We start from the raw sequence: 14,031 nt of genomic DNA on the forward strand, positions 1-14,031 counted from the left end.
TTTTGAGTGTTTAGCCGAGCTCCTCCTCCTATTTGTGGCGTGCGTCTTGATGTTGTTCCACAAATGAATGTAGGAGGCTTGCAATTTGCCTGCCAAGGGGCGCCCGCTATTAGAAAAATTTTCCTAATTTTAATCTTTCTCTCTCTGAATTCCGAATGGTAGTCACGCACCAACCCATCGGCCACGGCGGCCGCCACGTATTTTGGGTAGAAGAAAAGCCATGACCCCTCAGCGAAAAAATGTTCAAAAATCAACGGTATTTTCTTGTTACTTAAAACTTCTACTTCTGAATACCCAGAAAAACTCTAAAATTCTGATTAAAAAATTGAAAGCTTTATCGAAATTTTGTATGAGTAAATTGAAAATTTTTATGAACAATATTTTTATAAACAAATAGTAATGTGTAATTTTGCAATGGAGAGTATTTTAGAAGCTCTCTGAATTCATACTCAAGAGTGGTTCGGTATATATTTTAGAGAAACATTTACAGTGACTGGGTACGAATTCGGTTATTGATTTTATAATATCAGCATCTACTGAAATATGTAATAAATAACAAGAGCTACGGCCAGTAAAAAACGATTTGGACCCTGCACTGCTCTAAAAATTCAACACAAAAACAAAAATACCATCTCATTTTCCTTCACGACTTTGCTTCGTCGACATTGAAGCCGCCAATCGCCAGACATGCTTCCTTCCGAGCGCCAGATTGCCACTTAGACTGCATTGTGATTGTTCATTCCGCTTGAGCGCATTCCTGCATTGTGCGCAAAGTCATCGAAAAGTGAAATAGTGGATAATACACGAATGGGCAACCGTGTCAATGTACCGCAAAGTTTTCTAGTTATTAAAACTAATCAACCGCTTGCCCACGCCTGGAAGTTCATCAAAGCAGTCGACGACTTCAATCAGCCACCGGAAAATTATGCAAAACAAAATATTAAAACGCCAGGGACTAGCATGCAGATCTCAAATGCAGACAAATATATTCAACTGAAACAAAAATTAGAATTGTACAAATAGCAATTGACTAAAAGATGAGAAAAAATTGTGGTTAGCTTTAGCTTGGGAAAAAAGATTTAACTTTTTTATTGCTGAATTTAATATTTATTTAAAAATTTGAAAATAAAAAATAAAGAAATTTTAGTTTTCGATTTTTGAATATAATATATTTATAAAAATTGAAAAAAAAAAATAAAATGTAGTATAATACCTATATTAAAAAATTGTCTCCAGTTTCAGAATTTGAAGGTTTAGAAATAATTAATTTTATTGTATTTAATTTGACGTGGGCCACAAAAAATTATCTACTTTCCCAAATATTTATATTCAGTGCTGTTTTGGATTAGCTTAGGAAGACAAACAAAATCGTTTCTGTATTGATTTTTTCGGTGATTCCAGTGATCATTTTCGGTCCGACTTATAGGCATAGGCTGGAGATTTGAAAAAAAAAAATAAAATAAAGCACAATAAAAAAAAAATATATACATAAAAAAAATTAAAAAACTGCAAAAAAAAACAAAAAGTAACAAAAACAAAATTATATATTAATAAAAAATTAAAAAAAAATTCTAAGTTAGCACAACTGGAATTAATATATTCGATTCAGAATTATCTTCTACAAGATGGTAAATGAGTTTCTTAGATCGGATGTTCCTGAGCGCTGTAGCCTGCCCACTTATGGCCTAAATTTGTTTCACTTCGACTCTGCTGATCTCTGGTGACACAGGCGACTAAGTAAAAGAAGAAAATCATTTTGTTTCCTTATATTTATCTATACTAATATTATAAAGAGGAAAACTTTGTTTGTTTGTTTGTTACGAATAGGCTCAAAAACTACTGGACCGATTTTAAAAATTCTTTCACCATTCGAAAGCTACATTATCCACGAGTAACATGGATTATATTTTATTTTGGAAATAGGGCTCGAGATATAGGTCAAAACGTGGACCCGGGTAACCTTCGGACGTGTATGTACAATATGGGTATCAAATGAAAGCTGTTGGTGAATGCTTTAGTACAGAGTATTTTTCATGCCGCTCCGTGACTGGGGTCTCGAGATATAGGTCAAAACGTGGACCCGGGTAACCTTTGGTTGTGTATGTACAATATGGGTATCAAATGAAAGCTGTTGATAAGTGCTTTAATACGGGCTAATTTTCATACCTAATGATGACTAGGGTCTGGAAATATATGCCAAAACGTGGACCCGCCGTGTCTTTGCACCGAATTAAACCAAACTTACCCACATTGTTAAGGAGGTATTGAAGATGGTTTCCGTATAGTTTGGATACCTATTGGTAGATAGGGTCTCGAGATATAGGTCAAAACGTGGACCCGAGTAACCTTCGGATGTGTATGTACAATATGGGTATCAAATGGAAGCTGTTGGTGAATGCTTTAGTTCAGAGTATTTTTCATGCCGCTCCGTGACTAGGGTCTCGAGATAGAGACCAAAACGTGGACCCTAGAATGTCTTTGTACAATATGGATATCAAATTGAAGCTGTTGGTGAATGCTTTAGTACAGAGTATTTTTCATGCCGCTCCGTGACTGGGGTCTCGAGATATAGGTCAAAACGTGGACCCGGGTAACCTTCGGACGTGTATGTACAATATGGGTATCAAATGAAAGCTGTTGGTGAATGCTTTAGTACAGAGTATTTTTCATGCCGCTCCGTGACTGGGGTCTCGAGATATAGGTCAAAACGTGGACCCGGGTAACCTTTGGTTGTGTATGTACAATATGGGTATCAAATGAAAGCTGTAGATAAGTGCTTTAATACGGGGTAATTTTCATACCTATTGATGACTAGGGTCTGGAAATATATGCCAAAACGTGGACCCGCCGTGTCTTTGCACCGAATTAAACAAAACTTACACACATTGTTAAGTAGGTATTGAAGATGATTTCCGTATTGTTTGGATACCTATTGGTAGATAGGGTCTCGAGATATAGGTCAAAACGTGGACCCGGGTAACCTTCGGACGTGTATCTACACTTCTACACTAATATTATAAAGAGGAAAACTTTGTTTGTTTGGTTGTAATGAATAGGCTCAAAAACTACTGGGCCGATTTTAAAAATTCTTTCACAATTCGAAAGCTACATTATCCACGAGTATTACAGACTATATTTTATTTTGGAAAAAATAGGGTTCCGTAAGATATTTGAATTTTTCGGATACAAACTGGAAAAAATCAACCAAAGAAGTTTCTTATTTTGCGTACGCTGCCTAAACTACAAAAGATAGAACCATAAAACGTTATAATTAATTGTAGATCTTATAAATATCTACAAAAAAGTCCGTGACACACTATACCTATCTATGTCGAGTGAGGCACAAGAACCACATTTTTATTTAAAAATCTTGAATTTTTTTTGGACTACATTTAAACGCGTTTATTTTACTCATGCTATTAATACTTATCAAAAGAAATTATTTCATCAATAAGTACAGTTTATGTTGATAATATTTGGTCTTTGAATGATTAAAATTGGACGTTTGGTTTTGAAGTTGTGGTGAAATTAAAATATTACGATTTCTGCTGCACGGCCCATTGCGAAGTGGGCGTCACCAAGGCCAGTGGTGCGCGTGCGGGAGAGGGGTGTTTAGATCTATGAGTAAGGTACCCGCGCCTCAGACGCGAGATCGGCTCCCTACGCAGCGGTCGTGCGCGAAGTCTAATAATTTTCATGAGATTTTTTTTAAATTTTGTTCTTAAAACTACACCTACGCAAAAGTTCTTCTCAGAGCTAAACAACAGTCCTTCTCATAGCTATACAATAGTTATTTTCAGGGCTAACAAACAGTTCTTTTCAGGGCTAACCAACAGTTCTTTTCAGGGCTAAACAACAGTTCTTTTCAGAGCTAGAATATTACACGCTATTAACATTTTCTTAAACATTTGAAAATGCCTAAGAGAACCAGGTCTCAACTTTCTAAACATAGTTCTCAAGCACGAGCAGCAAAAATACGTCGTATAGGAGAATCTTCACCTGAACATTCACAACGCCTTGCTGAACAAAATCAGAGAAACTCTCAGGTACGCCTACGAGAGTCGAGTGTCGAGGCCGGCTCCCTATGCAGCGGTCGTGCGCGAAGTCTAATAATTTTCATGAGATTTTTTTTAGATTTTGTTCTTAAAACTACACCTACGCAAAAGTTCTTCTCAGAACACTCGGCACTCGCACAGTGAACAGTTGTCTACACGCGATAAACCCACCGGTAATTGCCCGCACAACGATAATTGTTTTTCCCACAATAGAAATTACGCGGAACAAGCACGCGCAATTATAGCGTTCCTCGCTACCCGCACAACGATAATTGTTTTTCCCACGCAACACGTGTTACACCGAACGGTTCCGCGCAATTATACCGGCGCCCACTTAACGGGAAGAATCCGCCGACAATTACACGCGCAGTTTAACAATAGTCTTTCGCACACTCAGTTACGCCGATCAGGCACGCACAATTATAGCGATCTTCGCTACCCGCACAACGACAATTGTTTTTCCCACACAACACGTGCGCGCAATTTTAGCGGCGCCCACTTAGCGGGAAGAACCCGACAGCAATTACACGCACAGCACTACGCAGCGGTCGTGCGCGAAGTCTAATAATTTTCATGAGATTTTTTTTAGATTTTGTTCTTAAAACTACACCTACGCAAATGTTCTTCTCAGAGCACTCGGCACTCGCACAGTGAACAGTTGTCTACACGCGGTAAACTATACAATAGTTATTTTCAGGGCTAACAAACAGTTCTTTTCAGGGCTAACCAACAGTTCTTTTCAGGGCTAAACAACAGTTTTTTTCAGAGCTAGAATATTACACGCTATATCCATTTTCTTAAACATTTGAAAATGCCTAGGGGAGCCAGGTCTCAACTTTCTAAACATAGTTCTCGAGCACGAGCAGCAAAAATACGTCGTATAGGAGAATCTTCACCTGAACGTTCACAACGCCTTGCTGAACAAAATCAGAGAACCTCTGAGTTACGTGCACGAGAGTCGAGGCTGGAGCGTTCCCAACGTCTTCATGAACAAAATGTAAGGACCTCTGAGTTACGTGCACGAGAGTCGAGGCTGGAGCGTTCCCAACGTCTTCATGAACAAAATATAAGGACCTCTCAGTTGCGCGAAAGAGAGTTGAGTGTCGAGCGTTTGCAGCGACTTAGAGCTCAAGCAGAGAGGCAGCAGTTGTCCACAAATAGAGTGCGCAATCGAATTTTAGCTAACAGGAACAGACTGGCTTTCAGATATGATCCGCAGCTTGATTATTCACAACAAGCGTCCGTCCAAATCGGAGTCATGAATAAGATCTGCTCTAACTACTCTGCCAAGAAATGGGAGGACGAACCTAATGGTATGTGTTGTGCTTCAGGTAAAGTGTGTCTTCCTAACCTTCAGGAGCCGCCACAACCAATAAAAAATCTTTTAACTAATAACCATCCATTATCTGGTCATTTTTTAACAAACATACGTAAATACAATAGTATTTTTCAAATGACTTCGTTTGGCGCAAAAGAAATCAGGGAAGGAAATTTTATGCCCACTTTTAAAATTGAAGGACAGGTGTATCATCTCATTGGTAGCCTTTTACCATCATCAGGCCAAAACCCACAGTTCCTGCAAATATATTTTATTTCGGATGCAGACCAGTTATCATTGCGATCAAGCATCGCACCAACCTTAAAAATGGATTTAATTCGCGAATTACAGACCACTTTGAATAATCATAACGTGTATATACGAAGTTTTAAACAAAACTTAGAACTTAACTCATTACATAATTTAAAGCTAATTATTCATTCTGATCGCACTCCACAGACAGCACACAGAGGCAGATACAATGCTCCTACTGTAAACGAGGTAGCCGTTCTCTTGGTCGATGAAGACAAAGGTCCCAGAGATATAGTCTTACACGGTAGAGACGGACAGCTCAAAAGAGCTTCTGAGCTACATCGGTCCTATGATCCACTACAGTATCCTGTAATGTTTGTGACAGGTGAAGACGGTTATTATTTGACTATTCCTCAGCAGGGTTCTGCGCGTAATAAAACTGTGTCGTGTATGCAATTTTATGCATTTAGATTAATGTTTAGAACTAACTCTTTTAATCCGTTACATTATTACAGAGACTTATTTAGTCAATATTGTGTTGACATGATGGCGAAAATGATATCGGAAAGATTAAATTATATTTCGCGGAATCAACAAAGACTGAGGGCTGATGACTACATCCATCTCAGAGATGCCTTAAATCAAGACGCAAATGTTGACCCATCAAATATCGGTCAACATGTCATATTGCCATCATCATTTACGGGTTCTCCGCGTTTCATGCACGAGAAAACGCAGGACGCGATGACGTACGTCCGAAATTATGGTAGACCTGACTTATTTGTCACTTTTACATGCAACCCCGAATGGCCTGAAATTAAAGCAGAGCTGCTACCAGGACAACGGTCTTTCGACCGTCATGACATAATTTCACGTGTGTTTCATTTAAAAATGAAGAAATTCATCAAATTATTTGTCAAAGAACAGATATTCGGTAAAGTAAAATGTTATATGGCAAGTGTAGAGTGGCAGAAGCGCGGTTTACCTCATTGTCATTTGCTGTTCTGGCTAGAAACTAAAATACAACCAGATGAGATCGACAGTGTCATAGTTGCGGAGCTACCCGATCAACAAATTGATCCGGTACTACACCACATTATAACTAAAAATATGGTACATGGACCCTGCGGAGAACATAATTTAGCTGCACCATGCATGAAGAACGGTGTCTGCACAAAAAAATACCCTCGGCGTTTCATTAACGACACCCAGACCGGAGAGGATGGGTATCCAGTTTATCGTAGGCGCGATACAGAAAATGGCGGCCGGAGCACTACGTTACAACTCAGGGGCAACATGGTGACGATAGATAATAGGTGGATTGTTCCATACTCCCCGCTACTATGTAAGACTTTTAATGCTCATATAAACGTGGAGTATTGCCACACTGTCCAAGCGATTAAATATATATGTAAATATATAAATAAAGGTTCGGATCAGGCAACTTTTAGCCTTAGAAACCCACACGATGAGGTCGAAAACTATTTAAATGGAAGGTACATAAGCACATCTGAAGCTGTCTGGCGCTTATTTGAATTTCCTATTCACGAGCGGCATCCTACTGTAGTGCATTTGGCCGTTCATTTAGAGAACGGTCAAAGGGTGTATTTTACACCAGGGACAGCTCATCGAATTGTCCAAAACCCACGCAATACCACATTACTGGCATTTTTTTCTCTCTGTAATGAAGATGAATTTGCGAAAACGCTTCTGTATCATGAAGTCCCGCAATACTATACATGGGCAAATAATAAATTCACTAGAAGGAGGCGTGGTGAAGATGTAGTTGGACATCCGGGGATAAAAAAAGATGCCGCTTTAGGTAGAGTCTACGGGATACATCCATCCCAATCAGAGTGTTTTTATCTTAGGATTCTACTGCACCACGTACGCGGTCCGACCTCATTTGCATACCTTAAAACTGTAAATGGTATTGTCAAAGAGACGTATCAAGCAGCATGCCGTGACCGAGGTTTACTTGAAAACGATGACCATTGGGGAAATACTTTAAGCGAAGCTTCGTTGTCACAGTGTCCAAAAAAACTAAGGGAGTTGTTTGTAGTCATACTTTTATTTTGTCAACCATCGGAACCATTGAAGTTATGGGATACTTTCAAAGATCAGTTCTGTGAAGATATTAGATATCGGATCAGACAACAGAATCAGGATAACACTTTACCCTTCACTGAAGTTTATAATGAAGGATTAATTGAAATTGAAAACAAACTTATAGAATTAAACGACAAAAATTTAAGTGATTTTGGATTACCTTCTCCCGTTCGTACCCAGAATAATACTATTGACACAATGGTACAACAGTATAACAGAAATGATCTAACAGCGTTTGTTAATGACAATGTGCCCAAATTAGTACCGGATCAAAGACATGCTTATGATACTATTGTGGACAGCGTGATCAATAACATGGGGAGATTATTTTTTTTGGACGCACCAGGAGGCACTGGAAAGACTTTTCTCGCAAATTTGATACTTGCTAAGATACGGCAATCAGGGAAGATAGCGATTGCAGTTGCTTCGTCAGGAATTGCTGCAACTCTCTTGAACGAAGGAAAAACTGCTCACTCTACGTTTAAACTCCCGCTATCCGTATCTTTAGATCAACGGTCTACATGCTCTATTCGGAAAAATGGGTCTCTTGGTAAGTTGCTGCAAGACGCGTCGTTGGTAATATGGGATGAATGCACCATGAGTCATAGAGCTCATGTGGAGACCGTGGACCGTACTTTAAGAGACCTCCGAAGCTCTGCTAATGTCATGGGTGGTATCACTTTTGTATTTGCTGGAGATTTCCGACAAACGCTTCCAGTCGTCAACAGAGGTACGCGAGCAGATATTATGAAAGCATGTTTAAAATCATCTCACCTTTGGACATCTGTACAACATTTGAATTTGCGCACCAATATGAGAGCTCATCTACATGGAAATATGCATAGCAACTGTCCACAACAGCTTCTGAAACTTGGAGAAGGAATTTTTCCATCTTTAAATTTGGGCACCGATTATGCGGTTACTTTGGATGAGTCTCTAGGCCAAATAGTCCATAATTTAGATAGTCTGATAGATGCTATATATCCTGACATCGAAAACTTAGATCAAAATGATTTTCGTTGGCTGTGTGGTAGAGCAATAGTTTCTCCCAGGAATGAAACAGTCAACGAAATAAACAATTTAATTATGCAGAAAGTACCGGGTGAAGTTAAGTGCTATAAATCCATAGACACCGTCACTAACATCGAGGACGCAGTGCACTACCCCCAGGAATTTTTAAATTCCCTGAACCCCGCTGGGCTACCACCTCATGAACTATCGTTAAAAGTTGGCACGCCGATAATGCTTCTCAGAAATTTGAGCCCCCCCAACATGTGCAATGGTACGAGACTTCTTATCAAGGAGCTAAAAGATAATTTAATAGTAGCGAAGATTATCACCGGCCCTGCAGCTGGTGAATTAGCTCATATACCAAGAATACCCATGATCCCTACTGATTTGCCAATACCTTTCAAAAGGCTCCAATTTCCAGTAAAAATTTCTTTCGCACTAACGATAAACAAATCACAAGGCCAAACATTCAAATTAGTAGGAATTGATTTACGAAAAGAATGTTTTACGCATGGGCAACTTTACGTTGCCCTATCACGGGTCGGGGCTCCCGACCATCAGTATATTTTGTTAGCTGAAAATAATTTAACGTCAAATGTTGTTTATAGAGAAGCTCTACAATAATTTAGTTATGTATCCTAAAACAACAGGTTGCACTGCGGCACTGCAGGCAGAAGTGAACACTTTTGCCGGGAGCAAGACTTAGTTAGCGCTTTGCGGGCGGTCCTTTAGTTAGTTCTAATAGAGATATATTTAGTATCGGCTGTGCACCCGTGCGAAGACGGGACGGGTCGCTAGTTATCAATAAAGAAATGCATTAAATACATAAAATTATTAGAGGGAAAACATTTTTTGCTTTAATCCTGCTTTACTCCTTACAAACTGTCATTCTAACTGCTCCAATGCCTGAAAAAAAAATTTTTTCTAGGATAATTTTTGTATATCCTGAATATAACCCAAATTTGATGATTTTTTGGCATATTTCAATTTCAGTTTATATAATTTCCGAGTATAAAGCAAAGCGGACCATACAAATATGACTTTAGCACCTCTGACTTGCACCGGCAATCATTCTAAAAATATACAGAGTCTGGCACTCGAAGTGTAACAAACTTGATGGTGTGATTGCATTATATTTGGCTGGAAAATCATAACCAGCGATTGTTCGTGAGCTCGAGCACCTTAAAGTAAATAAAGTTTTTGTTTATCGCACTATAAAACGTTACAATGATGCTGGTAGCTTCGCGAAGCGTCATGGAGGTGGTCCTCAAAAGACTGCAAAAGACTCCACGTGAAATGGTTTAAAAAGTGAAAAAGCGACTTGAGCGAAGTCCCCGACGAAGTGCCAATTAAATGACGAAAGAACTGAAAATATCTGACCGTAGCATCGGACACATACTGAAACTGATATCAAAATCAAGCCTTACAAGATCCAAAAGGCGCATGACCTCACACCAAAGCAGCAACACGTCAGACTTGAGAGAGCGAAGGAGTTGCTTCGCTTGGCCGAAAGCGGTTAATTCGCGAACATTGTGTTTTCTGACGAGAAAATTTTTCAAATTGAGTAATTCGTAAACTCTCAAAACGATAGGGTTTATTTGACCGACCGTTCATACGAGAATGTGAGTCATCGATGGGCCACCAGGAGGCAGCACTCGCCACAGGTAATGGTTCGGGCCGCTGTAACCACAAATGGGCGCTCTCCAATTGTTTTCATCGAGTCTGTCATCAAGGTAATTCCGAAATATTATCGGGAATGTATTCTGGAGGTGGCTTTGAAGCCGTGGGCAGACAAACATTTCGGTGGCAGACCATAGACGTTTCAACAGGACTCGGCACCGTCTCACAAAGCTCCAGTGAACCAAGGATGGCTAAAAAGCAACGTTCCGAACTTCGTAGCGTCTACACAATGACTCTCAAATTCACCAGACGCGAATCCGATGGATTATTCTCTTTGGGCCAATTTGGAGAGAAAGGTCCGAACTAAAAGATTCACTAGTCTCGAGGCGCTGAAAAAAGGCATTGTCCGCGAGTGAGCCAAAATACCTGCAAGTCACATTCGGGCAGCTCGCGATTCGTTTCTGCGCCGTCTCAAGACCATAGTCAAGGCAGAAGGTGGTCATATCGAACAAAAGTAAATTGATTCTTCATTTTGTATTATTTTTTACTTTGAATAAAAGTAATTTTCCAAACTAAATTTATGCATTTTTAATTGATTACACTTCGAGTGCCGGACCCTGTATTTACATTCCATTTTTGCGGCTAAACTAAAGCGGCCACTGTAGCAATGTGGGATGGTAGTGCCCAGGTTCGAAACGCCGGGCATGAAACACCGAATGATAGGACGATTTTTAGTCAATAATCAGGCTATACTTTTCCACTGCATCTAAATTATATACTTAACGCAATGCCTTCATATGCGAAATTATTAACAAATCATGTACTGAAAATTATTTGAAACTTAACAACAGATTTATTAGACTTGACATCCAACTCATCTGCTTATAACAAAACAAGAACTGCAAAATTTGCTAACTACCAAAACCAATAGCAACAAACTGCAAAACCTGAGCTCTTCTGTAGCCATGCTTGTAGTCTGTCGCTGTGGTACTGTGACCATAAAAGTGGCAACAAAGTTTTCCAAAGTTGCATTGCTTTTGAATGCAGCTTCATCCAGCTGCGATTTATAGTGCCCCTGTGAACGATTGAAACCCACTCAGCTACATTTACACGTAAGTATGCATGTGTTTGTGCTCCATATACAACTGGTAGAAAGTTCAAAAGAGCAGCACTTACCGATGCAAACAAGTATTGATTTATTAAAAAGAATATTCCAAAGTGATTTGTTGGTCGTGCACACATACATATGTACACATGTATGTAAGCATGTAGTTAAGTAGACACTCATATGCATCTGCGAATGTCAAAGGTTGTGGGAGGTGCGGGTCATTGGAAAAATATGCTGAAAGGAACATTTGATTTATAGCGCAAAGTAAGACATAAATAATAGTAGCCGGCAATGCTAAGGTTGCGGTCTAGTTAAAATTTATCAGAAATTAGTACTGAACTTGAAGTGACTAAAGAGTTGTGTACAGAAAGTAGAAAATATAGGTGTGATTAAAAAGGATGGAGCCAGTATTTCCGCATTATTTGCATTGAAAAAATCAACATCTTACTTTTTCTGCTTTTCGACCTTGAAACATATGTGGAAGCACAATTTGCCAATGTCTGAAAATGAGGCATGACAAATACTGGGGTAAAATACATATAAGAATATAAAGCCTTACATTCCAGTTTTCATTAGATAGCTCCTAAAATTGCTTAACATCTGCCCATTGCGGATGAGTGATAATATTTTAACCTGATTAAATGTAACTTCCACAAAAAAAAAATATCGAACTAAGAAACTTAAAATATTTGCGACATATTTTTTAATATAAGTAATAAAAATATAAGTTTTTTTAAATTTTTTTCGTTAATATTAATTTTATAACTTACTTAAGTGAGTAAAAAAATATATAAATAAGTGGTGCATAGACTTCTGTTGAGTGTCCGAGTGGCCGAGCTTCTCCTGCTATTTGTGGAGAGACTTACAGTTTTAAGCCGACTTCGAACAGCAAATGGTTTTTATGAGGAGCTTTTTCAAGGTAGAAACATACTCGGACGTTTCTTCACTCCTTCTTGCTTAATTTAAAAGCCGAAGCCCAGAGTTCCGTTGTCCACGAAGGAGATTCCTTTTTTAGTTACATACACACATATTTGTGTATATTCAGAATATTTACTCGATGGTAGGCAGTTCACGCCTATTTTCCATAAGTTTTAATAAGCGTAATTTATATTTTTCTGATATAATTGCATATATGTATGTGCCAAATTTTAATAAATTATAATCGTTTTCAATATAAATCTACTTTGGACCAAGGGCAAAATATATTCACGCTTCGTTCAGATATCCCAGTAACACCAATATATGTTAAAGTAAAAGATGTTTCAATTCGATAGATTTTCATAAAGATAGCTTTATGATTATTATGAGGGGATTTTGAACTGCGACCTGAAAGATTTATTGTGCCTAATTAAAAACGATAGGTTTTCGAAAAATCGGTTATTTGAAAGTTCTCTGCTTACAGAAAGGAGATAGCTCACTTTGTTAGTATAACAGAAAATGTTACGTTAACAGTAACAGCTGTATTATAAATGCAAATGATTTCCGCAAGCTGCTTTCAGGCGCAGTCAGATCCGTAATGACGCAAAAAAAAGGGGGGCTGCTATAACACAATTTTCGTGCAGAAAATTACTTTTATTTTTACTTTCAGCAAAAGCTGACTTTATTTGGAAATAAATGTGACAAAATAGCACACACAAATAATTAAACTTGATTACATGAACAAAAATTAAAATAAAAACAAATACAGAGAAATAAAAATATAAAAAAAAGATACAAAATACATGTATACTTTGTGTACAAATGTAATATGTTGACTCGAAGGTAAAGACAGATTCCTTGTTTGAGTTAACTCCGGGACCAAAGCTTGGCATATCTGAAACTTAACAGACCTTTTAACTGCTTTAAAGATTTTTCTCAAAATATGCCGCCTGTTTATGACGAGCACACTCTTCATAAAATTAATCGAAATTAACTACACATAAATTATACTTCTTTCTAGCGCTAAAAAACAAAAATCATTTAAAAATATAAATTTTAGAATCGTAGAACTCTAATTTTTTTATTTACAACATCTCGCGTTGAACTGAAAATTAACTCTAATTTCTTTTTTGGAATATTTTTTTATTAATGGAAAAAACTTTTTTGTTCATAATGAACAAAATTTGTTGTAGAAAACCAGCAGAAGATGCTAACTTGTTTTTAATCATACTTAGTGAATTTTAGAGCATAAAATCTAAAAATTGAGCCTGTCGGAAAATTTGTTTTGAAACAAGGCTCAACAATTTTTTAAATTTGATTTATTTATTAAGGACCAGCTGGGGTAGTTATAAGCAAATTTTCTAAATTTCAAATACTAACATAAGTCTGAAAAGTCACCAAAAAACGAATGTTTCAATACCCTAATCCATCGTGTGAGTTTCTCTGTGTGACTTTCTTTTAAGTTGCTGTTAAGTGACCTTAACCGGACTGTTCATATTTATCCCAGTCTGTATGGGGACACAGTTCATATTTACCAAGAGATTTACCCAATTTGAGGAGAAAGGTGCCGGAAAAACCTCATTGGCTTTTTATTAGGATAATACAAAAATGAGCAGCGATGAATTATTGATTGATTTTTT

General features: G+C 38.0%; 1 protein-coding gene across 1 annotated transcript in view; it reads right to left on the reverse strand.

The window, feature by feature from the left end:
* Positions 1–1,370: 1,370 nt before the first annotated feature.
* Positions 1,371–14,031, reverse strand: part of LOC129249171 (uncharacterized) — a 40,955-nt gene continuing 28,294 nt past the window's right edge. The window contains exon 2 of the mRNA XM_054888837.1: positions 1,371–1,433. Within this exon, the coding sequence (XP_054744812.1) occupies positions 1,405–1,433 (29 nt within the window). The 3' untranslated portion in view covers positions 1,371–1,404. The remainder of the gene's footprint in view (positions 1,434–14,031) is intronic.

This window comes from Anastrepha obliqua, chromosome 5 (assembly GCF_027943255.1).
Source record: "Anastrepha obliqua isolate idAnaObli1 chromosome 5, idAnaObli1_1.0, whole genome shotgun sequence".
Taxonomy (NCBI): domain Eukaryota; kingdom Metazoa; phylum Arthropoda; class Insecta; order Diptera; family Tephritidae; genus Anastrepha; species Anastrepha obliqua.